The sequence below is a fragment of the Hakea prostrata genome, chromosome 7 (assembly GCF_041222555.1).
Source record: "Hakea prostrata isolate BN-2017 chromosome 7, UWA_Hpros_2, whole genome shotgun sequence".
Classification (NCBI taxonomy): Eukaryota; Viridiplantae; Streptophyta; class Magnoliopsida; order Proteales; family Proteaceae; genus Hakea; species Hakea prostrata.
Window position 1 is genome coordinate 7,182,774 of NC_142606.1, and position 27,502 is coordinate 7,210,275.

At 39.8% G+C, this 27,502-nt stretch overlaps 3 protein-coding genes and 1 pseudogene across 7 annotated transcripts in view; 2 read left to right on the forward strand and 2 right to left on the reverse strand.

Moving 5' to 3' along the window:
- Window positions 1–1,440: 1,440 nt before the first annotated feature.
- Window positions 1,441–3,342, forward strand: LOC149009351 (7-deoxyloganetin glucosyltransferase-like). 2 transcript variants are annotated; one of them, XM_089160750.1, is made up of 2 exons: window positions 1,441–2,119; window positions 2,378–3,342. In XM_089160750.1, exons 1-2 carry the CDS (start codon window positions 1,603–1,605, stop codon window positions 3,334–3,336), a joined length of 1,476 nt encoding a protein of 491 aa, XP_089016876.1. In that variant the 5' UTR covers window positions 1,441–1,602; the 3' UTR covers window positions 3,337–3,342. The 2 variants fall into 2 exon arrangements, with proteins under 2 accessions (XP_089016876.1, XP_089016877.1); XM_089160751.1 differs by having other exon boundaries at window positions 2,384–3,342.
- Window positions 3,343–3,559: 217 nt separating this feature from the next.
- Window positions 3,560–5,623, reverse strand: LOC149009352 (7-deoxyloganetin glucosyltransferase-like; annotated as a pseudogene). Its single transcript, XR_016174331.1, has 2 exons — window positions 4,925–5,623; window positions 3,560–4,833 (listed from the first exon to the last, which is right to left on the reverse strand). The product of XR_016174331.1 is annotated as a 7-deoxyloganetin glucosyltransferase-like (transcript).
- Window positions 5,624–9,281: 3,658 nt separating this feature from the next.
- On the forward strand, window positions 9,282–12,308 carry LOC149009353 (aspartic proteinase Asp1-like). 3 transcript variants are annotated; one of them, XM_089160754.1, is made up of 10 exons: window positions 9,282–9,561; window positions 9,676–9,935; window positions 10,402–10,519; window positions 10,620–10,840; window positions 10,957–11,190; window positions 11,333–11,471; window positions 11,564–11,749; window positions 11,837–11,909; window positions 11,992–12,079; window positions 12,219–12,308. In XM_089160754.1, exons 2-10 carry the CDS (start codon window positions 9,772–9,774, stop codon window positions 12,277–12,279), a joined length of 1,284 nt encoding a protein of 427 aa, XP_089016880.1. In that variant the 5' UTR covers window positions 9,282–9,561; window positions 9,676–9,771; the 3' UTR covers window positions 12,280–12,308. The 3 variants fall into 3 exon arrangements, with proteins under 3 accessions (XP_089016880.1, XP_089016879.1, XP_089016881.1); XM_089160753.1 differs by having other exon boundaries at window positions 9,282–9,935; XM_089160755.1 differs by having other exon boundaries at window positions 9,282–9,935; window positions 11,992–12,117; window positions 12,219–12,303.
- Window positions 12,309–12,410: 102 nt separating this feature from the next.
- The window catches only part of LOC149009354 (P-loop containing nucleoside triphosphate hydrolases superfamily protein), a 43,727-nt gene continuing 28,635 nt past the window's right edge, over window positions 12,411–27,502 (reverse strand). The window contains exons 20-26 of the mRNA XM_089160749.1: window positions 18,918–18,968; window positions 18,753–18,800; window positions 18,374–18,664; window positions 17,512–18,249; window positions 16,999–17,088; window positions 13,809–13,878; window positions 12,411–12,609 (exon numbers count right to left, since the gene is read on the reverse strand). Coding sequence (XP_089016875.1) covers window positions 13,858–13,878; window positions 16,999–17,088; window positions 17,512–18,249; window positions 18,374–18,664; window positions 18,753–18,800; window positions 18,918–18,968 — 1,239 coding nt within the window. The 3' untranslated portion in view covers window positions 12,411–12,609; window positions 13,809–13,857. The remainder of the gene's footprint in view (window positions 12,610–13,808; window positions 13,879–16,998; window positions 17,089–17,511; window positions 18,250–18,373; window positions 18,665–18,752; window positions 18,801–18,917; window positions 18,969–27,502) is intronic.

Sequence of the window (27,502 nt, forward strand, 5' to 3'; positions counted from 1 at the left end):
TCGGTATTCTTGTGGGGAGCAAAAATTTCTACAAAAACAAAGTGGGTAGCAAACATAAACTCCATGGGAACACGCAAGATAGTCATTAACTCGATGAGATTACCATATGTTTAGAAGAGGGGCTCATGTGTTGTCTATTTTATTAATATGTTGATATGAATTTCTCCTAATGTGTGTTATAAAAGTATTAAAGGAGCACGATCCTTTGTCCTGATGGATTAATAATCCGAACTTTGTCACATATTGGAATTGTATACCCTAAACCTAAAAAGTGTTTAGGGGATCCAAATTTTCCACCAGTCATTTTCTTCATTAGTTATTGGTATAACCACGGAACGAAAGTTCGCTGATATCGCCAGGTTCGCTGCCCAGCGAATGGCGATATGGCGAAATTTCGCCGGAGTGTCGCCGAAAGTTCGTCCAAAATGAGATAAAATTAGAAGTTTACACCCTGCTCTTCTCACAGTCTCACTTTCCCCAGATATTCTATTAAAAACCCTCCTCTGGTCTATGTGTTTCTTTTTCTTCAGATTTACTTGTTCTGAAACGTGTTTCAGGTTGAAGAAGATAACACAGGTTGAAGAAGATCGGAGGTTGAAGATGACTTTCTCTGTTTCCCTTTTCTTCTTCTTCTTCTTCTTTTTTTTTTTTTTTTTTTTTTTTTTCTGAAAATCCTTTGCTGTCTGACCTGAAAACCCTTTGCTGTTTCAGGTTGAAGAAGATCGGAGGTGAAGATGACGCTGTTCAGGGTAATGGGTAGGTAAGTCGTTCTGTCCAAGCAATGTCAGGCAATTTCCGGCGAAAGGTTGTTGTTTCCCTTTGCTGTTTCAGGTTGAAGAAGATCGGAGGTGAAGATGACGCTGTTCAGGGTAATGGGTAGGTGAGTAGGTCGTTCTGTCCAAGCAATTTCCGGCGAAAGGTTGTTTCCGGCGAAAGGTTGATGTTTCGCCAGAAAATCGGCGATTTTCCGGCGAATAGTTGATATTTCGCCGGAAAAAGTTGTATTTTTCCGGTGAAAAGTTGTAATTTCGATATCGCTCCTCTTTTTAATTCGCTCTTCATCGAACTGGCCGAAATATCGTTCGCCGAAATTACGTTCCATGGGTATAACTAATAAGAAATATGACTCTATGGGAAGTTTTTGGCTGGTCATAGGAGTTTAGTCTAAATCATCACCCTTGACGCTTATTGATTACAAATTATAGGGGGCCCACAGAGTTAGGTGATGAATTTTTTTATTTTTTTAAAAGTTCTATTTTTTTTACTTGTGGATTCCACCTAATTTGTGGTTATGAAGCCGTCACGAGAGATGATCCACAGTTCCACACTATACGGGCACCTAATTTTTTTTTTTGCAAATCAAAAATAAAAAACTATAAAAAAGAAGAAGAAAAGGACAGAAAAAAACATCAGTGATCAGTCATCACAGTCAAGAGCCTAGCCAGCATTTCTTCCTTTTTTTTTTTCTTTTTTCTTTTTGACAAAAGGATAAAAATCTGACGTTTCAGAAAGCTGAACCACAGTTTCTTCCTACTTGGCCATATATAGATATAGTTCTATAAACCCTGAAGACTCAGGAAAGCTCCAGAGAGAGAGAGAGAGATGGGCTCTGTTGCAGAGAAGGAGAAGAAGAAGCCCCATGTCGTATGTATCCCATTCCCAGCACAAGCCCATATAAACGCCATGATTAAGCTAGCAAAGCTTCTTCATCATAGAGGTTTCCACATCAGCTTCATCAACACCGAATTCAATCACAAACGCTTACTCAAAGCAAGAGGCCCTGATTCTCTAAAGGGCTTACCTGGTTTTCAATTCCACACCATCCCTGATGGTCTCCCACCTTCAAACATGGATGCAACCCAGGACCTCCGTTCCCTGTCTCATGCCATCATCAACAATTTTTCAGTTCCCTTTCGCAACCTCCTCCACCAACTCAACGCTGATCTCAACCGCCCTCCAGTCACCGGAATAATCTCCGATGGATGCATGGGTTTCACTCTTCAAGTTGCTGATGAACTCAGAGTCCCTCAAGTTTTCTTTTGGACCCACAGCGCTTGTGGCTTCTTCGCCTACATGAATACGCAAATCCTCATCGATAAAGGCTTTATACCACTCAAAGGTGAATCTGAACAAAACCCTATTCCTAAATAGATGCAAATTTGCTTTACATTCATTCCCATCTATTGATTTTCTCTTTTCCCCTGTTTCTCAAGAAGCTGTTCTGGGACTTAAACCACTGTTCAATCCTCTAATAACAAGTCACCTTCACACCATACCCAAAAAAAAAAATAAAAAAAAAATCCAATTTTAGAGTTTCTTATGTAAACCCAGTTTATTTCTTAAATCATCTGTTGATCTTTGAAGCTTTTGTTCGTAGGAACAGAGGACTCGGCAAATGAGGCAAACCTGTATCTGGACACTCCCATTGATTTCATTCCAGGATTGAAGAATATGAGGTTGAGAGATCTTCCCAGTTCAATCCGGACAACTGATTCTCATGACTTGATTCTAGGCTACCTCAAGGAAGAAATAAAGAGAACCAAGAAAGCTGGAACAGTCATTTTAAACACCTTTGATGGGCTTGATCAGGAAATCCTAGATGCACTTTCCACCATGGTGCCTCATGTTAACACCATTGGTCCTCTACAATTATTGATAAACCAATTGCAAGATAATGATGAGTTGAAGTCTATAGGTTCCAACCTATGGAAGGAAGAACCGGGTTGTCTTGAATGGCTTGATTCTAAAGAACCCGGATCGGTGGTTTACGTGAATTTCGGTAGTGTCACGGTAATGACCATTCAGCATCTCATTGAGTTCGCGTGGGGGCTCGTCAATAGCGAACAATCATTCCTATGGATCATAAGACCTGACCAGGCCGACCTTGTGGTTGGAAATTCGGCCGTGTTTCCACCGGAGCTCATGATTCAAACCAAAGAGAGAGGTAAGTTGGCAAGTTGGTGCCCTCAAGAGCAAGTCCTAAGGCACCCAGCGATTGGGGGTTTTTTAACTCACAGTGGTTGGAACTCTACATTGGATAGTATATGTGGTGGAGTGCCTATGATATGTTGGCCTTTCTTCTCTGAGCAACCCACCAACTGCAGGTATTGTTGTGTTAATTGGGGAATTGGTGATGAAATTAACAAAGATGTGAAGAGGGAAGAAGTAGAGAAGCTTGTAAGAGACTTGCTGGTAGGAGATAAAGGCAAAGAGATGAAGAAAAAAGCCATGGAATTGAAGAAGAAAGCTGAGGAAGCAATTACTCCTGGTGGCTCTTCCTATGTCAATTTTGATAACTTGGTGAAGATGCTTACCTCTTCAAGCAATGTTAAATAATTTTGACAGTTTGTGTCTTTCATTTTCTTTAATAATTTGGAGTTCGGAAATATTTAATGTTAAATTCTTAACCTAATGAATCATTTTTCTTTTGATCCAGTCATTGGATTTGCAGTAAAAATTTTGTATTTTTTTCTTATAAATTAAGAAGACACATGAGTGGGAGTTGGCACTTTCATAATTAACATTGGATCATGAGGAATCACTAGTTCACTACTTGATACTTTAAACATGGGATGCCTCAAGAAACATCACTGATGTTGGCAAATAAAAATATTTACTTATTATTAAATAAGGATACACATTAAGACAACAAACTTAAAACAGAACCCATGGAATCCGTAACTTCTCTGGATGTTGCAGAGAGTAGTGGGCTCCCAAGCTTGAGAGAAAGAGGAAAGTTCCAGATGTGAAAGTGATAGAGATATTAATCTGTCTGGGTAAACAAAGAAAGCCAAAGAGAAATCACTTTTCTCTCTGTCCAGGATGCCCTGCTGTTTTATTTTTCTATAATATCACTGTTCCTCATGAAACCAAGAAAAAGTTGGATGATTCAGTAATGTTTGGAGAGTAGAATGTCATTCACCAGATTATCAAAATTGACATGGGAGGAGCCACCAGGAGTAACTGCCTCCTCAGCTTTCTTCTTCAATTCCATGGCTTTTTTCTTCATCTCCTTACCTTTATCTCCTATCATCAAGTCCCTCACAAGCTTCTCTACTTCTTCCCTCTTCACATCTTTGTTAATTTCATCACCTATTCCCCAATTAACACAACAATACCTGCAGTTGGTGGGTTGCTCTGAGAAGAAAGGCCAACATATCATAGGCACACCACCACATATACTCTCCAGTGTAGAGTTCCAACCACTGTGAGTTAAAAAACCTCCAATGGCTGGGTGCCTTAGGACTTGCTCTTGTGGGCACCAACCTGCAAACATAGCTCTGTCTTTGGTTTGAATCATGAGCTCCGGTGGAAACACGGCCGATTCACCCACCACAAGATTGGGTCATATGATCCATAGGAATGTCTGCTCACTGCTAACAAGTCCCCAAGCGAATTCACAAAGTTGTTGAGGGGTCATTACTGTGATGCTTCCAAAGTTCACATAAACCACTGAACTGGGTTCTTTGGAATTGAGCCACTCAAGACACTCTGCTTCTTCTCTCCATAGATTTGAACCTATAGACATCATATCATCATCCTCATCATCCTGAAACTGATTCAGCAGCAACGGTAGAGGACCAATGGTGTAAACACGAGGTAACATAGTGGAGAGTGCATCTATAATGTCCGAATCGAGGTGTTCAAAGGTGTTTAGAATGACTGCCTCTGCTTTCTGGGATCTCCTTGTTTCTCCCATGATAAAGTCAAGCATCAAGTCATTGGGATCCGTAGTTCGAGCAGAATTAGGGAGATCTCTCAATCTCATGTTCTTCATTCCTGGTATGCAATCAATTGGCGTGTCTAGATACCCATTTGTGAGGTAGCTTTCATCTACACATCAGAGAGAGAACAGATCAAGAAGCATGAAGATTAGCAGTTTAAATAGTGATCTAATAAATAAAGGAGGTTTTGTAAGATTTACCTTTGAGAGGTATGAGGCCCTTTTCCTTGAGGAGGTGATAGTTCATGTAGGCAAAGAAGCCAGACGCGCTGTGAGCCCAAAAGAAAACTTGGGGGATTCCGAGCTCATTTGCAGCTTCAACAGTGACACTCATGCAACCATCAGAAACTATGCCTGTGACTTTTGGGATGTTGACATCGCAGTTGAGTTGAGAAAGGAGGTTTCTGAAGGGAGCTAAGCAAGTCTTCCGGACGGAATCACATAGGGCTGGAATGGGTTGGGTAGCATCAATATCAGAAGATGGGAGACCATCAGGAATGGTGCGGAAGTGAAAGCCAGGTAACCCCTTTACAGAATCAGGCCCTCTTGATTTGACCAAGCGTCTGTTGTTGAATTCTGTGTTGACGAAAGTGACATGGAAGCCTTTGCAATGAAGAAGCTTTGCTAACTTGAGCATGGCGTTTATGTGACCTTGGGATGGGAATGGGACACAAACGACATGGGGCTTCTTCATCTTCTCTTCTCCTCTCTTCTCTCTCTCTCTAACACTCTTCCTCTCCAGGGTTTATATATACAATCCTACCACCAAGAACAAGTTGCAGATTCAACACTGGCCAAACTTTCAGATATTAAAATGAATGTAGAAGGTTCAAGGATACATCCTTCACAGCATATTCCACAATCACACACCTCAAATCGATAGTCCTATAATAACGAACGAAGAGGTGTTGGGTTTTTTAAAATAAATGAAACCAAAATGCCAAACAACATCGACTTGTGCTGAAGGAGTCTGGATTTGTCTCCCCGGGAGTCTATGTTCCCCGACTGCTATTGACCACAATTACATGGGGTCCACAGGATTAGGATGATGATGTTTATTTTTTTAATATTTTATTATTTTTTATTTGTAGGCCTAACATAATTTGTGGTTGTAACGCCATCGGTCAGGGGAGCATAAACGTCAAGGTAGATGATCCACATTTGTGCTGAAAAAGATAAGCTTGAACGGGTCACCCATGTGGAGTCCGAATCGTCTCCCCTGACGAGATGAGACAAGATGAAAGTGACGTTGTCTAAATGGTCCAACCACCCCGAACTTCTTAAAGTTAAATTGATGGTTTTGATCATCTTATTGTTGACCTCCCCATAGGTAAAATCTACTTTTTATTTTCGCACCAAGATCCTCTATGTTCGGGAGTTTGGTCGTCGGATGCCTTGCCCGGAGTACCTAGATCAATTGCATGATACCACAGATAAGGTATCCAACAATCAGATGTATGGATGCACATTCTGCCTTGATGCAAAGGATCTTAGTCCTTTATTTTCACCTTTCCTTTTTAATTTAAGTCATTTTTGAATTTTATCCAGTCAGATAAATAAAGAAAGCAATCCAATTTAATTTAACTAAAAAAAAAAAAAAAAGAAAAGAAAAGAGAAAAGAAAAAGTGCAAGCAAATTATTTTAATCATGCAGTGAAAGGTTTTCTGGGTTCTCAGTCATTTGAATTCAACTATACTTACAAGGGTATTTTGAGTTAGAATCTTCAACCCAATGGACTAGAGAATTATATTTTTTCATGTTCATTCACTACATATTTAGGAGGAAAACTTACTTTAGAGCGTTAATAAAGTAGATCATGATGTTCAAAAGTGGATCATCTCTTAAATGTATCGTGAAAGAGTAAGAAAAACACAATCCTCTACCTATTAAAATAGAAGATCCAAACTTAGTTTGAAGCTCTTTCTGTTGGAGATATAGATGCACGAATATGAAAAAAATACAAACAAATATACACGAAGATATTTAATGTGGTTCGACAAAACCGCCTACATCCACCAGAGAGAAAATATATTTCATTATTTCAGAAAACCTCACACTATTCTTACACCTTACAAAGTACTACCATTTGTTTGCCTTCAATCGTTATTTTTCGGGATGGGTTCCTTAATCCCTTACAAGGATTAATTCACCTAAATTATCACACAAGAGATTATTTATAGAGAAACCTAAAATTTTAATCCCCATATAATTACAATTTTAATTTTGTACAAGCAATTGAACCAAAACCCTGTTCCAATTACAAATACAACTCAAATATAATTATATGTAACCGTAAAATACAACCCAAATTCAACACTTTCATCCCTTCTATCAAGAATGAGGGAGCATGATTAGAAGAAACAAATGCCCTTGAATGGTATTGAAGGGTGTAACCTTTTCTCACTCTGTAGATATATACTTATACGTCATGCAATGGGGGTATTTTGGTCCCTCTAGGTTTGAAATTTGAAAACACTTAAAGGATAAGTGACACCGTCTATTGAAACCCAACCGTAATATATTACTCTTAAGAGACTCAATATTAGTTTATGGTCTATTAAAATAGTCTCTGTGTGAAAAACCCAATAAACAAATAAAATAAACAAATCAAACGATTAAAACTCGGCAAGTCTGAATTCCCTTCAAATATTAACTAATGAGAAAATCCACCTAAAGAAACAGCAAAGAGCAAATACAACATACAATACAATGCAAAAATGACCTTCAAGATGTGTCACCCTCAGGAGAAGCATGCCAAGGCTATCTAACCATTAGTGTGTGGATGCCACACAAGTGAGGCTGTAATCAACATGCATGATTGACAAGAAATTAGTATATGATGATTCATATCACAGATCACTGCTTGTCTACAATAAGATTGATGGATTACTAAATTGTGTTTGCATTTTGACATGGAAAAACAGAGATGGAATTTTTTTTTATTTGGGGTGCCCATTTCCTCCTCCACAATGGAGTAAAAAGTACAGATCAAGGAAAATTGGAAACCCAGTGAAGAAGGTAAACTTCAAGGTAAAGGCACTTTTTATGGCAGTTTCTGATATTGTTTGTTGGTGGATAATCTGTAATAAAAATTTTGCTGCTTCTTTAATCTCCTAAAGAACCTAAAGGAGGGTTTAACAGGTAGAATTTAGCAGATTCTCCACAATAGAGTACTAAAAGTACAGATCAAGTAAGATTGAATACCTAGTGAAGAAGGTAAGCTTCAACAGGTAAAAGGCACTTTTTATGGCAGTTTCTGATATTGTTTTTTGGTGGATACTCTGTAATTAAAAAGCTTGCTGCTTCTTTAATCTCCTAAAGAACCTAAAGGGGGGTTTCAAAAGCTAGAACTTTAGCAGATTCTCACAAAGAAAAGAGAAAGAAAAAAAAAAAAAACAAAGGGACTGAAGCTTAAAGGGATTTTGAGGTATAGATATAATCATCTTTGAAGTTCTTAAGCTTTTGAGGTATAATCATCTTTGAAGTCCCATGACTCATATATCTGTAAGTAAGCCTTCAATTTGGACCCCCAAGTCTGCTGCCAATCTCAGAAACCAGATGACAGTAATGCTGTAAAAAATGGTCCAACCATCTGAATTACAAAGGAGAAAAGAATGATTTTGATGATCTAATTGTCGACCCCTCCACAGGTTAAATGCCAAAGAACATTTTCTTTTCACCTTTGTTTTCGGTTCAGAAAGTAATCCATCCCATCAACTCAAATAAATAAAAGAAAGCAATTCAGTAGATTCATGAAAGTGTCAGCAATAAATAACTATCCTTAATATTTATCAAAAAAAATAACAAAAAACAATTCTGATAGAATTTTTTTTTCAATTTAATATTACCCCAAACAAACTTTTAACCATGCGTTGAACGTTTTTCTAGTTCTCAATCATTTTTGAGTGAGATGATATTTATCAGATATTTTTTTCATTTGGTTGGAATCTTTTATTCCTAACCGTTAATGGATTGTGCTTTTCTCAAACATCATAATTGTATATTTAGAAAAAAATTCAATCTTTAAGTATTATTAAAGTGTACTATAAATGTTTATATATGAATCTCCTATTATACGTACAACGAAAGAATGTAAAAGGAACATAATCCTCTACCCTAGAAAATCTTGATCCGTCAAGAAATAAAAGAGCAGCAATAGCGAGGGCCCCCCGGGGGGCAGGGGCGGCCGCGCGGGGCCGGGGCGGGAGCCCCACCCGGGGGCCGCACCGGGGGCCCAAAAAAAAAAAAAGCGAGGGCTCCGGACCTGCTCTCATCTCCATTCAATATAAAGCTGTAACTTATTGTACATCATGCATTATCATATCTAAACCCTTTATCTATTTTCAATAAATTATATTTTTTTATCCAAATAAAACAAACTAGTCCAAACTCAAACGCAGATAATGTCACAGCTGTTGAATAAAAATAAATAAAATATTAAAATAAACAGTGCAAACGATTAAAATTCAGCAAGTAAGAATACCCTTCAGATATTTTCTTTTTTTGTAAATTAACTAATGAGAAAGTCCACAAAGAGTCTCCCACAAATATCATATAAAAGAAAGCCAACTCAAAACATTACTTAGCCTTGTGATCAGAAGCATCTAAAGATCTGTAGTGCTGGTTTTACCTTCAGGAAAATTTTCATTTGGGACCTGTTCAAATGGGAATCATGAACCTTCAAATATTAGAAGGTAGATTATGATCAAATTAGATCCTCTCTAGTCTCTTGTAACCCAGGGTCAACTCAAAGATCGAAGATCGAAGAGCGAAGACAATATACAATACAGCGCAGAACGACCTTCAAGGGCGGAGACTGGAAGCGGCCTTGTAACTGAGTTAAAACACTTACACTCTCTGTTGCTCATTTCCTCGAACACCTGTAGTCTGTCATTTCTGGTTCAGTCTATATAGTCTTGGACAATCTTGTTTTGTTCTTTTCTTGCATGCAGGAGAAGACTGTTTCTGTTTACTTAACCAGAAGACAGAACCCATCTACACAGTAGGAAGGATAGACTTTATAGCAAATATAGGGGAAGTCAACAGCAATGGAGAAGAAGCTCTGGTTGGTGTTACTGGTTTTCGTTCTGTCTCTAGCGTTATCTCGTTGCTCTGCAGCCGATTGGTCGCTGAGCAAGAAGGCGACAGCAAGTGGAAAGGGTGGTGGAGCTTCTGCTATTTTTCGAGTTGAAGGGAATGTCTATCCCGAAGGGTACGTCATTAACTTGCGAAAAAGCATGGTTAATCGATTCTTGGACTGAAATCAGAGATTAGGGCATTGATTAGTTTCAGACTGAAAATTGATTCAACATTTCTATCTTTCTTTTCTCAGATTCCAGAGTTACAGATTCTTATTTTACAAATTTGATTTGGATTCCGCTTAATCTCGTCACGGGATCTCCTGACTTAGATTCTTGCCTCGATTTGTCTCAAATTCGATCATGGACATAACTTTCTGTATAAGCTTTCTTTAAAACATTCAAGAAAAGTCCAAAACCCATTTCTTGTGAGCTATTTCACTCCCTTCCCTTCCCTACCTTTCCCATCTGTGGATGGTTGAAGGAAATTCTTGAAAACCACTTAGCATTAATTTATTTTACCTGTTTTATTCAATACAAGGGATTTGTAGCGATCGCGTGTTCGATCTTTAATTTGTTCTAATTTTTGTTTTGTTGCAGGTTGTACTATGTGACTTTCTACTTGGGCACTCCACCCAAGGCTTACTATCTTGATTTAGATACAGGAAGTGACCTCACATGGCTACAATGCGATGCCCCCTGTACTAGCTGCAACGAAGTATATTAACTTTGAACCTTCATACAACCAAGCAATTCAGCCATTTCAACCAATCACTTCCCTCTAATGATCTCCCTTTTTTTTTTCTCTCTCTGGGCAGGTGCCTCACCCTCTTTATAAACCCAAGAAGAAGAACTTGGTATTTTGTGAGGATCAAATATGTGCATCACTTGACTCAGCCGACTGCAACAACCCAAAGGAGCAATGCGACTACAGCATTGAATACGCAGATCACGGTTCGTCTCTCGGTGTCCTTATCAGGGATATCTTCCAACTCCGTCTCACCAATGGTTCAGTTCTTGCGCCTTCTTTGGCTTTTGGGTATCTCTCTCTCCCTGCCAGACCTCTCTTTCCATGATCACTTATTACCAATTTGTGAATATTCAGTGATGGATCGATTGATTGATTCTCTGGCTCTTTTTGTCTGTGAACTATAGATGTGGGTACAATCAGCAAGGTTTATGTAAGGATTCTGTGTGTCCCACTGATGGGGTTCTGGGTCTTGGCAATGGGAAAGGCAGCATCATATCTCAGCTCAAGCTTCAGGGACTGACAAATAACGTTATAGGCCATTGTTTAAGTGGGCAGGGTGGTGGATACTTGTTCTTTGGTGATGATATTGTGCCATCTTCAGGGGTTATATGGACACCAATGTCACCTTCCACTTTGGAGTAAAGCTCTACCTTCCCTACTACCAAAAAAAAAAAGCTCTACCTTCCCTTGCTCTTTTATGCTCTATTATTTCTTACATACATGGAATCATATTGCAGTACCTTCTCAATCTGGACTAAATTGTATTGTTGTTTGCATCAGCAAACACTACTCCCCTGGTCCTGCTGACCTTGGCTATGGTGGAAAACCAACTGCTGCAAAAGGTCTTCGAACAATTTTCGACAGTGGTAGCTCCTACACATACTTCAATTCCATGGCATACGAGGCTTTGATTTCTGCTGTGAGTTGAAAGTGAAAATTTAAAGAAAATACTAAGTATTCTTGGGTCTCCAGTTAATGCAGGATTATAACAAAGCCAATGTGTGTTTTCAGGTGAAGAAAGTTTTGACGGGAAAACCTTTGAAAGAAGCAGCGGAGGACCAAACACTCCCTCTGTGCTGGAAGGGTAAAAAAAAATTTAAATCCATAGCCGATGTCAAGAAGTACTTCAGCTCTGTAACACTAAGCTTCAAGAAAGCGAAGCTTGAAATCACCCCTGAATCTTACCTGATAATATCTGTAAGTAGTCATGCTTGTACATTTTACGACTATAGAACATTCAAAGTAGGATTACAAAAACTGACTCCAGATATCAATCTGCCTCAGTCGGATGGTAACGTTTGTTTGGGAATTCTGAATGGAACTCAAATAGGACTGGACGATCTCAACCTTATTGGAGGTAATTCACTTAAAAGAGTTAGAAAACCTGCATATGAAAAATCTCCCTGCAAGGGGACTCTAATACTCATTGCTGTTTGCAGATAATTCGATGCTGAATAAAATGATGATTTATGACAATGAGAAACAGAGAATTGGATGGATCTCTGCAGATTGCAATAATCTTCCCAAGTCTGGAATCAGCCTTCAATGATTTTGTTCCTTTCTACGTAGCTTAACTAAGCATTCTCACTGGAAATGTCTTTTTTCTTTTTCTTTTCTCCTCTTTTTTTTTTTTTTTAAGTTAATTAATTGTTTATTTATTCAACAGAATGGATCGTGATGTTGGGGAAGCTTTTTATCCGACCTATCCAGAAAAAGAGGAACTGTAGAGGACCAATAAGTTACAATTGATAGAATAGAAGCACTCCTTTTTCACATATGGAAGCTACATGAATTTAGAATGTTCTATAAAGGGACCAGAAAGTATTACAATGAATAAAATATAGAGTTCTGTTACAGAAAATTGTCTTGTGCTGCCTTGGAACAACAAAACCATCCCAACTGCAACCCACACCCCTGAAAATATCTGCTGCTCCTGGTTGTACATGCAAAAAACTAGACATGCATCTTCCTCTAGAGATGACAATGAACAAATCGTTGCAATGTGCGTTACTGTACAAAGGCATTTCACCAGTGTGAAGATCATGAATATCCTTCACCTGTAATTCAAAAAGGATCTCTAAAGTCTCAGAAACTATATGGCTTCTGTGCGTACGGTACTTAAGCACAAACTAAAGTCTCATGTTATCTGGTTCCATCACCTAATGGAAAATGGCCATCAAGACTGAAGCACAGATAAAATGTACATGCCCTACCTAAAGCTTAATTGAATTATTTGATCTTGTCCCTACCTAAGGGTGGGCTGAATCATAATTTTCATTTGGCAGAATTATTGCACAGGGAAATGAATTTCATTCGGAATGTGCAGCAATCTGTAGCATTTTACCTAAATTAGATGATTGCTTATCCAAAATCAGCATTCCAGCTGTCCATCATACTACAGCTTTTGGCTCTTACTACTGGTGGGTAACAAATAAATCAACTATCTCAAACACATCAAGACTTCCATCGCCACAATGAAGAAACACTCACCAAGGATGCAGCTACGGTTTCTGGTTGGGATGGTGGGCGTTGACTAGCAGGTTGACTAATAAAAAACAAATGAACAGGGACGCACTGGTGGGGAAGAGAGAGAGAGAGCCAGTCTGGAAACCTGGCGGTGTGTGCCCAGCTTTTCCTAGTAAAAATAATTTAAGCAAAGAACCTTTCAAAAGTTTAAAAAAAGAAAACTCCTCTAGAACTCAAAATTTCAATTAAAATTGTCTTTATTATTCTTAGTTATCCTAAGAGCATGGGATATATGCTGTCTATTTATCCGAGAATCCTCACATATGAGAATCACCCAACTATTTTCCCTATTAAGGTTTCCTCTTATCAAACCAAGTTGATAATAAGAGAAGGGCAGACTCTAATGATTTCTACTTCTCCAGTTATCCTCCATTAAGGCACATGTTTTTATGTGCGTGTGTTTTTACTTTTTCCTTCTTTTCCCCCATCATTTACACACATGGCTATAGAAATTGAATTCTCCCAGAACTGCTGCTAAAAAATAGTCAGGTTTTAATAGGTGAGAATGGACTACATGTCAGATAGGAAAGAAAACAAACGCATGTGATGCACTCTATGAAAAAAACCTAACATAATATTGTTTTCTAATGATACTGCACCACTCTAAATAGAACTTCAGGTACAGATATAGTGCTCACGAAGATTTAAATCATGTTCTCATCCCTCAGAAAATAAAAAGAGTACAAAATAACAATCTGCGGAAAGTATATAAAACTTCAGCTGACATTACCTCATAGTCTACTAATGTAGTACTCCAATGATGAGATAACCACGACAAACTACAAGACATGATCTGCAAACTATAAAAACAAAAGACTAAATGGTTAACATACTCAGCAACAGAAAGATCATAAGAGCCAAACATTCCAATAGCTGAAATATTTTCATTCTACATAAAAGTATACGAAATAGGAGAGTTCCCCAAAACAGAAAATGATTCATATTTTAGAATGAAACTCTGTTGTCATTAGAGCTAAATCTTCCAACTAAATAATTGCCATGGGTAAAACAAACTTCTCTAATGGTGTACATTAAATTGATTGATTCCAAAGAAAAATAATGGTAGCTCATTTCTCCACTGGCATGGCTTTTCCACCAGCCTTCAGTGTTTGGAATAAAAAACTAACCAACAAAGATGAAAGCATAACCTAGTTGCTTAATCAGGAACTTGTTAACAACTCGATTTTGCCTACCGTGTCTAGCAGACTGGAACAGAAGAGAATTAGGATTCTTAATCAGTTTGCATCTACTGAATGTGGATGCCAGAGGGGATAGAAGAAGCTGAAAGCTAAATTCGCCCATGTTTTGGCCCCAAGTGAATTTTCTTAACTCATAATCAGAACCTTATCTACCACAACAACAATAACCATAAGACTATCCCCTTTGTCTACTCTGTCAACTCATAAAAGCTAAATCAGCTCATGTGAGGGATTTCTTCTCAGTTGGAGAAGAGAAACCCTCACTGAATCCAATACAGTTCTCAGAAATCAACTTTTGCATGATGAAAATAAAAACCACATCCAAATCTGGTTTGTTTACTAGATACGCATGACATCAGGAGAATTTTTCGTGTAAGTGTATTTTTCTGGGATGATGAGTTCATGCAAGATGCAAAAATTTCTGAATCTTAAAGAGTTTGGATCGACATTATGGTGTACAAAGCTAAAAGTGAGTAGCTGTTAGCTGCATTTTAAATCCTCTCTTCTCAATAAAATAGACAGATGATGATATCTGTTCCAGCAGTTTTGGCCTTCCATCTGATTGATGTAGATTCACTCAAATAGGCATGTATTATCAGGAACAAGTATAGGTTGGATTCTAAATGTTGAACTCTTGATCCCAAGGGTTTTTACTGTAATAGGTCATTTTAAAGGGCCTAGTGGATAATGAGGCTGCAAAAAGGATTAGTAGTTTTACTTTCTATACTTAGCTTATTGTTTGTGTTTAAAATTGATCACTCCCCCCACCTTTTTTTCTTGAACCAGTGATGAATTTAAATTGTTATTCGATAGTTTCTTTTTGTCTAAGGAATATTCCTTTCTGAGGTTTATTGGGGCTGGATAAGGATTTCTTTTCAACTCAATTTCAAAATCCTAGCCAGTTTGAACTACCTAATAGGTTGAGGATTGGGTTGGACATTTCATTATTTGTGGAGTCTAATTGTGAAATTGTGATTCTATATAAAGTCGTAATGAGGGCAGGCAACTATCAGAAAAGAAATTTTTATTAATGAAAAGCTTTATGCTGCTCCTCTCTGTTAAAATCCCAGATCGCTGTAACTAACCACACAGCTGAGAAGAATGAAGAAACTGAGAGAGAAAAAGAGGAGCAATGTTGCAAGCAAGAGAAGAAGCACTCTATTAGGAGAGAAATTGAGAATGATTTCTCTCAAAATTGCAGGTCCTATTTATTATTGGTTGAACTCAAATAAAGGTCTATTCTTCCCTTTACTAATTACAGCAGAACAACGTCACAGAAAATAACAAAACAACCCCAAAATAACAATGACAAAGTAAGGACTAAAAAGCCCTTGTGACTATAGCCAGACCCCTGCAATCACAAACTCTCTCTCTCTCTCTCTGATGAATATTGTCTTGTGTTTTGATCAAGGCTGGTGGGATTGGTGCTTGATCCAATTGCCAACTTGCAATGTGAAGCTTGGGCGGTTCATTTGTGAAATTCACATTAATTAAATTTGACTCCTCAACAGTGTAGAGCCCCAGGATTCAGATTGAATTTCAAAATCTTAGTAAATCTCCTTCAAGTTGTTGACCAAGATTTGATTTTTGTTCCAATTTCTCAATTAAAAAAGCTGATGCCAAGGTCCTCTTCCACAAGGTGAGTTTACAACATCCATATTTCCATCTGGACACTACAATTCTCTACAGGTCCAATCCCTAACCTTCCCCCTCTTGTTTTCAATTTCCCTCATACTCAAACCATGTCCAGATCTATCCAGCCAGCCATGAAATCCAAACTCATACTCTCTACCTCATTGAAGATCCATTCCAAAGCTCAATCCTATTCTATATATTAAAATACTAGCAAACCCCATCTTGAGTGCTCCCAAGAAGCCCTAAATTTCACCCAGAACAGAAAAACAGTCAGATTTCTCTACAAATCCGACAGACTATTCCCCATACCCTCAAAAAAAATTTAGGTTTGAAGGAATTCTGATCAGCCAAACCCTAGAAAAATTTTTAAAATCATAAAGAGAAGCATTATTACGAAAATAGTGTGTAGTGCTTGAGGCTCTTCTGTGAGGTCTGCAGAGGGTAATAGTATAGCAGCCTTACCCCTGAGTCATTGAGAGCCTATTTCCCTAATTGAAGCCATCATCAGCAGTTGCAATGGAGCAACCTTACCATTGCACCAAGGTCCACAGACTAAAAAAGCCATTACAAAATTAAAGGTGATAAAGTTTGATGACTCTTTACCAGGGTACCATACATCCATCCAGTGGTCAAATTGGTTGACATTAACCACAAGGCTGTAATTGGTGACATTGAAATGCCTATGCATTATGGTTTTCATTTGGTGTTCACCAGCATGATTGAAAAAGAATCATGCTTCACCGGCATTACAATTTCCATTTGGTTCTCATCAGCATGATTGACACTGAAACATGCATCACCTCATATTTGATCTCTGTCTAACTAGCCTGTCTGAAAGTAAGCAATTTAATATTTTTGAAACTCGTGTAGCATGAGAAGCTTTTTAAAGTGAATTGCATCAGATAAATTCCAGCAAGAGGTTTAATACACATCAGTGACTCCAGAAAACTTTCTAACCACAGAATTTTACTGAAGTTGAATCCCATCAAGTTAAAAATTATAATTATAATAAAAGGTTAGGAGAGAACCAAATACAACAATACAAGATAGGAACAAATGCTATTGTCACTCTAAAAGAAAAAATACCTTTGCATGGCATATCTTAGTAATTGCTTCCACATGAAAGTTCTGCAGTTCTTCAAGAGCATTGGTATCCAGACCAACAAGATCTTCACTCTGGAACAAATATGAATGTGAGTAAAAATGTTGACTTTCCTTTTCTTGTGAATGTTTTCATCCATCTCTGTTACACTAGCTTTGATTTTTACAGTAAAAACATGGATGATCCATTCCCACTTCGCATCAAAAGAAAAGAAAGAAATATCAGGCCTAGCTGACTCCATGTGTTAAGCACTCACCAAGAAAATGAAAAATTTACCTCAACATTGATTCATTACAGATTGCATGTTCTGTCATGCACCGTAAACCCACAAAACCCAGAAGAGGGAGAAATACAAAAGAAAAAGAGATCACCCAACAATGGAACCCAAAAAGACATTTCTAACCAACTAAAAATGAGATATGAGAAGGATACAACACTATATCAAATACCGGGAAAGCATAACACAGGACGTTGTGTGCGGCTTACAGAGTGCTTACCTTCAATCTGGAAATAATGCTTTCCAGTTCTCTGCACCTTTTCTTCTCCCTCTCATAGCCAATTCTTAACCCCTCCAAAGCATTCGATTCATCCTTGTCCCTACAAGTTTCAACTGATTTAAACATTTTACCTGAGTGACCATTAGATAAACGACACCCATTGTCCATTGTTGAATGTGATATATCAGATGCATGTGCCCCCTCAGCTGAGGTTTCCTCAGAATGACTACCACTCTTCTTCATCTTTGCAACAAGCACCCACATATTTGCAAGCTCATTTTCCAAATCTTCTTCATGCCTTCTTGCTTCTTCCAGTCTTTTTTGCAGCTTATTTTCTCTATACTCTCTTTCAGATAATTCAGACTCCAGAAGAGCTTCCCTCTGGCCTTTTTCAAAAAGCTCTTTTTGCAACTTCTCAACCATAACTCCATGATCTGGTTTTCGTAGACATGATTCAAGTTGGGTACCATTATTGGGATCTTGTGGCTTGTGTCTATCACATCCACTAGATCTGCAACAAGCATCTTTTGCTGCAGCCAAGTCCTCGGTCAACTTTGCATTTTGGTATGAAATTCTGGTTACTTCTTCAGCCAAATTTTTAAGCTCCACAGCTGCAGCTGCCGCCAACTCCTTTGCATACAAAGCTTCCTCTGCTAGCTTTTCGCAGTGAATTTTGAGACCATCCTTCTCTTCATTCAGTATTACGTGCTCTTGTTTTAGGTTCTCTATCTCAGCAGCCTAAATCATACAGAATAAGATCACTGTCAATCCACAGAATTGATGAGATATTGCATACCAGAAGGACAGCAAGTAGTTAAATGAAAGACAAAAGCATGCCAACATATAAGACGAAGCAACTAACCTGCACAAGAACTTGAGCATCCAAAGACATGTCTCTTTTGCACCGTCTGGAATCTTCTTGGAATGACATGCCATTTGAGCTTGCAGTACCTGCAGGTGACTTTTCATCAACTGTTTCTTCATGTGAACCAAACCCATCATTGTGAGATGACTCCACTGAACAATTTCCATGAGCAGTAGTAGCCTCACTATCTGAAATTTGTTTTCCATGGCATGGTCCTTTATTTAACAAAGAATTAAGTTGTTCCCTTAATGAAAGGATCGTTTCCTGCATCTCAGCTTTCTCAGAGTTCTGGTACAGATTGCAAAAAGCTTGTCATTATAATGTTATTACAAACCAAAATAAGAAAGGGAAGGAAACAGGCAGTAATGAATCTAACCTTCATCCGCAACTGCTCCTGAAGAATTCTATTATCTGCCGACTTAATCTTCAATTCCCACAGATTAGCAAACCAAACAAGATACAACAGCATGATATAAATATAATCAGAACTTCGGATTTGATCATTACATTAGAAGCAATGAACAAAATACAATTAACCAACCTCAAGCTCAAAAAGATTCTCATTAAGCTGAGTAGTAAGCTTGGAGAGAGCCTACATAAGATAAATTCAATCATTAAAAACAGGCAACAGCAGTTAGAATTGACAAACTACAATAGAATATGTCGTCAATCAGCTGTTTGTAAGAACCTGATGGTCTCACAGCACTTAAGACTGGACTTTCTCAAGAAATGTTCAAATGCCACTGAACTATCCCATTCTGACAGTCAAAAGCCATTCAAACTACTAGGAGTGTCACAAAAGGTGGAAGCTGAGTATTATTCTTAAATACACTTTCTTTGAAATTTACAGGTATCAGCAGGTTTAAACTCAAGATATTTGCAAAACCCACTGGAGGAAACACCATCACCCAACAACCCACTCGCAGTTATGATGCCAGGACAATTGTGTCATATTTAATAATTATTATCCTTAAAACATAAATGTGTACCAAAAGAGCCAGGTAATGTAAGCATATTGTAACAATAAGACCACTATTCAGGTGAACCCACACAAAGTGGTTACCGTGCACTTCTTGACGCATATCATGCACCAGTAGCAGATAGAAAAACCACCATTGCAAAAGCCACTGATTTTTAAATCAACAAAACTGACGGAAAGAGAAGATGAAAAGAGATCAATGGATGGAAAAACAGTCATACGTTTTACCTACTTAGATTCTTACAGCCATGTATCTTACTAGAGGGTGCAACTATCATAACCAAAGGGGTAAAATCGAAGTAGTAGCTTGTAGTCAATGTTCTATACCTTGGTATCGAAAGTAATTTCGACCAGCAAGGAACCTAGATTCAGTTTCAACTTATCTCAGTCGGAATCTGGTACTTTTGCCAAGGCACTCAGGTCAACCAAGGCACCTAGATGCTACACTTGGCAACTATGAGTGCATGGCCTAGTTAACAAAGGTGTTTTTTTCTGGAGGGTTTTGTTGCAAGGCAAGGGCTGCTACTCCAAGCCATGAATTGTAGAACCTAGAGAAAAAGATGGAGTATCTTCGAGTTTGAAGCAGTTGAATGAAGAAGCCATTCTCACCCCACCTCTAAGGTTAGGGAAGAGATGACATAACTAATATCGTAGTGAGGAGAGAGAAGCTCTCACACCCAACTTCCTTTACCTCCCGAAATCCCATGTCGCCGGAGACCTGAGACCCATGTCTTCCTAGTCGCTAGAACCCCCTGTTCCCTCTCCCCCCTCCACTGACCTCCCTAATCCTCCCCAAAAACCTTGGAATTCCCTTTTCTACAAAAAAAAAAAAAAAAAAAAACCCTTTGTTGAAGAACTAAACCTCTCCTTTGTCCCTCCCTCTTCAAATAACCCTTCCCCTATTGCTCATTGCCCATCTACCTCCACTGCATTTGGTATTGATCGATGGAAATCTGCCATCATAGGTCAATTCCTTGGCCCAATTCCCCCCTCAACATAATCAAATCTTCACTGGCTAAACAATGGAAACCTACTAGAACCATGGATACTTACCTGCTGGAGCTTGGAATTTTCTTGTTCAACTTTACCTCTCAAAGTTGCCAATCCCGAGCTCTAGATGGCTCTCCCTGGTCTGTGGGCAAATCCCAAATCTTCATCAAACCTTGGTCCCCCTCTTCTCTCCGCAAGGTCAATGTCAACTCCCTTCCCTTGTGGTTCAATCTCCCAAGACTTCCTCTTGAATTTTGACTGCCTAAGCCAAATAGGTTCTGCTCTTGGCATTCCCCTTCGTAACACCTCGCAAACCCTCAAAATGGAAAAACTATCTTATGCTCGACTTTGTGTGGACTTCCCTACTTCAAGACCTCTATCTGTGATTGTCTCAATTGCCGATGACAATGGTCTGCAATACGAGCAAGTCATAGCCTATGACTGGGTTCCTCTTCACTGCAACCTCTACTCAACTTTTGGCCATGAAGAAGCTACCTATTCAACATATGCTTAACTCTTGCAAGGTCTAATATTCAAAAACAGAGTAACATCATTCGGTCATTCTCTGCAACTCTCCCCAACAACGCTACTTCCACAATCGAGAAAATGGCCCTAGTAGACATACCCCCTCAAAGAACAATTAACTTCCTTGAAAAGACTATTGTGCTGAAAAGTCCCCCTCTTGCTGCTGCCGTCATCACCAACACTTCCGACAAACCTAAAGCTCAGAAGATGTCACTAGAGAACACCTATCGGAGAAGAAAACCGATTCTTCTAACGCCGGTGACATGCGCTTCCTCCCAAATCTTGAAAAGTATTTTGAAAGCTGCTGCCCCCTGCAACTCTATCTGCTCAAACCTGTTGCCTGCATTTCAGAAAGTTGTCTTTGCTACCGCCGACGAATCAAAAGCTTCCTCCAATGCAATTGCCGCTTCCAAAGTATCTGATGACACGATAGCCTCTGTTCGATCACTGGAAATGGTAAGAACTGAAACCACGACCATGGTCCTTGCCATTCTCGATTCCAAATCCTCATCAAATGCCTTAGTAAGGACCACCGAAAACTCTCTCGCTGATCCCTGCAAAACCCACTGTCACCGACCTCTTTTTATCTCATCACCCTTCTATTAATATTACCACCTTAACCCCCCCCCCCTTCACTTATCCTCTAACCCATTACCAAATGAACCTTTCTGTAAGCCCAAGCCCAGTTCTCATAAACCATCTCCCATCACCAACCCCAAGCCCATTTCCATTGGGTTAAAACCTCACACCATCTATGGGCCTCCTACTACCACACCTATTGGGCCTTCAAAACCAACAAAACACCTCAAACAACTTAACATCTCCTCAAAAGCCCATAACACTGCCTGCGGCCTTGATGTGCTCCCCACGGCTTGTGAAATTGACACCCCAAAGGGCCCAAACCCCCTCCCCGACCCCATCTCTTTCCACACCCGTCACTCCAAAGCCCAACCCAACACCCATAAAATCATCCCCTCCACTAGTGTTACTTCTATCAACCCAGTCCCCGACACCCCTTTAGCCAACATCTCCACTTTCAAAACAGTCCATCTCACCTCTCCTGGCACCATTTCCCCTCAAAACCAAAGCTACTTTGCCCCCCTTGACCCCTTATCCCCTTCCTCCAACTCATCCATAGACCCTGATATCTTTGAAACCCCTTCACCTCTCAACTCCCCCCTGTGTGAGATTACCTCTCCTTGCCTCTCCCCCTATCCCTATCCCCAATAGCGAATATGATGCCCCCCCTTGTGTTTATAATGTATGATTTCTTTATTTGGAATGTCAGGGGCCTAAACTCCCTTACAAAATGAGCAGATGTTAGATACACAATCAAAATACCTAAGGTTTCCTTTTGTGCCCTTCATGAAACTCATGTCCAAATGGATAATGCCCATTGGATTGCTTGGTCTATTGCCCCCTCTTGGTCCTTCATCTCTAACTCCTCCCCTTTTATCAATGGTCGTATCTGGATTCTTTGGGACCCCTCAAGATTCCAAATATCCCTCCTTAGGTCCTCTCCTAACTTATGCAACTTAGTATCCTAGACAAACTCTCCTCTCCTCTCCCTTCCTTCTCACCGTAATCTATGGTTTCAATCGCATCGCCAACCGCACCTCCCTTTGGGATGATATTAGAGCCATCTCTTCTTCCTCCCTTGATCTCCTTGGGGTATTGGTGGGGATTTTAACATCATTAGATTCTCCCATGAGCGTGTCAGGGGCTCCTCTCTGAATCTTGAAGCAATGGACGACTTCAAAGCCTGCATTGATGACTTGGGAATTACCGACCTTCGTTGGTCGGGACATCCCCTTTCCTGGCATAATCATCGCTCTGGTCCGGCCAGAATTATCTCAAAGTTGGATCGGTTCCTAGCGAATCCTTCTTGGCTTTCCTCCTTCCCCTTCTCCCATTCTTCTTTCTCTAACTCCAATCTTTCTGATCACTCTCCTTGCTTCATCCAGTTTTTGCATCCCACCTCCTTTGGCCCTAAGCTGTTCAAATTCTTTGATATGTGGACTATTGACCCTTCTTTTATTCCCACCGTTAAAGAAGCCAATCCAAGCCGGTCCACTGCCAGTCTCTCCCTCTTATAGCCTTTGCCTGCAAGCTTCGCAACACTAAGGAAGCCCTTAAATCTTGGAACTCCTCCTCCTGCGGCAACATTACCTCTAGGGTCACCTCCTGTAGATCTAACCTTCATATCATTCAATCCCTTCTCCAAAATGACCCTGCCAACCCCACCCTAGCTGAGAATAAGAAAGCCTTTTCCTCTGAGCTCTCTTTCCTCCTCACAGTTGAAGAAAGTTTCCTCCGTCAGAAAGCCAGAATCAAATGGCTTGACCTCAAAGATTCCAATTCAGCCTATTTCCACCGTTCTCTCAAAGCCCGAAATAATTTCAACTCCATCCCATCCCTCATCACCAACAATGGTACATACATTTCCGATCCAGCTAGCATCAAGGTTGAGATCATCTCCTTCTTTTCCAATCTTCTCTCTCCCCCCTCCCTTTCTCCCCGCATCCCCATTCCCCCCAACCTCATTAATAAAGTCATTGATCCTTCTTTTATCTCCTCTCTTAGCGCTATATCCCTTCCACGGAAGAAATCCTTATTGTCATTCGCTCCCACAAGGCCAATAAGGCCCCAGAGCCTGATGGCTTTAGTATGGGTTTCTTCCTTGCCTCTTGGGATTTCATTAAAAATAATCTTATTCATGCCATCTGCAGCTTCTTCTTTAACCCCTCCCAGCTCTCTTCCATTAATCACGCATTCCTCTGTCTCATCCCCAAGAAGCAAGGAGCCTCTTCCCTCTTTGACTTCTGTATTATCTCCCTCTGTAATGATCACAAATTCATCTCTAAAATCCTTGTGAATAGGCTTAAAGTGGCTCTCCCTTCTCTTGTGAGTTCGAATCAATCGGCTTTTATCTCGAGTCGTAGCATTGTGGATAACATTCTCCTTTGCGAGGAGATTGTCTGCGGCTTTGATAGATCTTCCCACTCCCCGACTGCTCTCCTTAAGGCTGATCTTCACAAAGCCTTAGACTCCATGCAATGGGATTTCATCAGTGAGGTCCTCCATTGCATGGGTTTCCCTCTCCCTTTCATCCACTGGATCGATATCTGTATCTCCACCCCCCGTTTCTTCGTCATCGCCAATGGATCTCCGGCGGGTTTCTTCCCCTCCCGTGTTGGCATCCATCAAGGTTGTCCCCTTTCCCCTTATCTCTTCTCTTTTGCCTTGGAAGTCCTCTCCCAGTCTCCCGTATCCTTTAATCCAAAACTGACCAGCTCCTCATTTCCCCCATCCCCAAGGGCAAATCCCTTAACCTCACCCATCTTACTTTTGCTGACAATCTTATGATCTTCTCTAAAGCGGACCACCTCTCCATCTCCTCTATCATCTCGACTCTTTCGCAATTTGAATCTCTCTCTAGTCTTCGGGTCAATCTAGATAAATATACCATCTTCCTCTCCGGTATCCCTAATCGGCTTCGGGCCTCTCTCCTTCAGCTCTCGGGTTTCTCGCTCAGCTTCTTCCCATTGGTTTATCTAGGTCTCCCACTCATTCCCAATCGGCTCACTCGTCACCATTGCCTCCCAATGCTTGACAATATTCGTAAGAAATTGCAGCTTTGGAAGGGTAAGCTTCTATCTTTTGCCGATCGAGTCGTTCTCATCCACTCTATTCTCCACCTATCTCTATTGATGCAGAATCTTCTCCTTCCCAAATCCACCATCCAGGTGATGGAATCCTTATTTTGTGCCTTCCTTTGGAAAGGGCAGGAAGCCTCACGCTTCATCCACCCGTTAGTTGGTCTTCCATATGTCGCCCTACCTCCGAGGGTGGCTTGGGAATCCGCCAGATCTCTTATGTTAACTTGGTCTGCCTTCTCAAACTTATCTGGAAGATTGCCTCAAAGCGTGACTCTATTTGGGTTAGGTGGGTCTATTATTCCCTTCTCCGATCAGATTCCTTCTGGACTGTTCCTATGCCTGCCAACCATTCCTGAGTCTGGAGGAAAATCCTATCACTCCGTCCCCGTGCCATCTCTATCTCCATCTCTACTAGCTCCTCCACCTCCTTTTGGTTAGACCCGTGGCATCCGATAGGCATTCTTTATAACCATTTTGGTCCCCGCACTATCTATGATACCCACATTCCCAAATCCACCCCCTTGTCGGCCTTCATCTCTTATGGTTCATGGATCCCTTCACCCTTGCCCATTCTATCTTAGGTTTGGGAATCTCTCCCCCCTCTCTCTAACTCCTCTTGTGACCTTCCCATCTAGCTCCCCTCCCCCACCAAATCCTTCACCACCTCATCGGCTTGGAACCTCCTCAAATCCCACAACCCCAAACCCCTGGCCCCCATTGGTTTGGTTCAAAGGCTACATTCCCCACCACTCCCTTACCCCTTGGAGAGCTCTAAACCTTGCCCTCCCCACCCAATCTTTCCTTTCTGGCCGCCATATCCCTGTTAACCCAAACTGCATCCATTGCTAGTCCGGTGTGGAAAACCTTGAGCACCTATTCTTTTCTTGCCCTTTCTATAGATCCATCTAGGGAGAAGCCTTTACCTCCATATAGCCCCTGTTCGAGGCATTCATTCGGGTTTGGTCGAGATTGGTCCTGGATTTTGAGAAACTTTTTCAAGTTCTTCCATCTGCGATAGGATTGGTAAGTTAGTGTTCTGTGCCTTGGTCCACCACTGATAAGCATGCATTTATCATTATTTATTTGATTTAATTTCCCATACTTAGTTAATTAAAAGAGAGCTAATTGATTATTTTTGTGTATTTTTCAAAAATAAGGTGATTTTGGTTATTAGAGATAATGTGGAGCAAAGTTGGCAAATATATTAGATATTGGAGGATTTTACATCATGGGATTCAATCTTGCTGCCCAAGAAATTATGAATGCTAAGATCCAACTTAATTTATGCAAGGAGAGCATGAATCTTAGCCAAATTGGAAACAAGTGGAGGTCCAAGGAACAAAATTGGTAATAAGATCTGAAAATTTGGTAAACAAACCCACCATGAGTATTTTGGACATATTTCTCTCGTATAAACTCGGATTTTGGTGATTCAAGATGCTATGGAGCATGGAAAGATAACGAAAAGATCTCTAACTTTCTAGTTTTGAGTTTTTCCAAAATCCGGACGAATAAAGGTCGAATTGACCAATAAAGAGAAGGAATTTATTGTGTGTGGGAAACATAAAAGAGAAGTCAGCCATAGAGAAGAAGGGAAGATGGTGAACACGGATCTTGGCTCTCATCTCTCTCATTGCTCAAGAAGAATACCACATCTCTCTCTCTTTCTAAATTTCAACTTGTTTTATGAACTTTGTTATAATGAGTAGCTAGTTCCTTTTCTTTGGGATGTAGATGAACCATGCTTATTTCATTAATTTGATTGTTCTATATCTTATAGTTGATTGTGTTTGAGTCTGGCCAAAGATGTTCTTTAGCTCAGCAAACTATAAGCGTGCCAAGCTTTGGCGAAGGACAATAGTCTTGCGAAGATAGGGCATACTTAGGAAGACCATCCCTAATTTGCTTTGAAGTGTAGAGTTATATTGGTTAGTGAAAATCATTGGGGATTTGAAATCCCAAAGATCTTCACGTATTCATAGTTAAAGTTTTTGCATTAATTAACAGATATAATTTAAATTTAGTTTTGTTGAATTCAATCTTAGAAACTTAGCCTTTTAGTTCCCCATAGTTCGACCCTATACTTTCTACTAGCTAGATTAGTATAGGATTTTATTATTTATTGGTTAGCGACACGATCAACTACCTTTGGTGGGAACGCAATCTTCGAAGATGGACTTCCAAATCTCGCTCTATAGACAAGATTTGGAATGCCATCTATTTTGATGTTTTTCGAGACTAGTAGCTATTCCCCACCCCCCCTGTTGATGATACCCCAAGGAACAGGCTTATTGTTGTCTCCTGAGGTCTTAGTTTCTCTTTCCGGTCTTCTGCTAAAGGACCTTGTTCTCTTGTTTGTTTTTCTTTAATATTATTATTTATTCATCCAAAAAAAAAAGGTTAGGGATGAGGCATTTTGGGGTTTAGATGAAAATGTTAACAATGACGTCATCATCTAACAGTTTTTTGTTCACGAAATGAGTATTTTTTATGAAAAGCAAGGAAGGTATTAATCATTCACAAGCTAAGAAGGGAAGGTTGGCATTTGGTCATGTAGCAGGTGAGCGATAAGTATTTCCTCAACTACTTTTATTGTAATCAAGGGATTTTCTTATTCTTGAACATAAGTAAATGAAATAAAAATATTTACTTAAAGGACTTTTGGCATAAATAAGTTCCTATCCTGGTTTCAGGGCAAGTTTCAGTGAGGACAATTGAGTTAAAAAAGGTATTTAGATAAGAACATTACAATTTAACTCCCCCTTCAACTTCCCAGTCAGCTGTGAGAACTAAATTTAGGTCCATGCTCCTAACTTTCTTTTGTTGCCTACTTAAGGCAGGGTTTCAAAAATAATATAAAAGTGACTTAACATTATGTCATCATCAAAAGTTGTCATTATCTTGCTTGGTTTTTGAGTTCACATGTGAAAAGACAGAGATCTACTTTTATTGATTCTATGTTGGGAAAAGGTA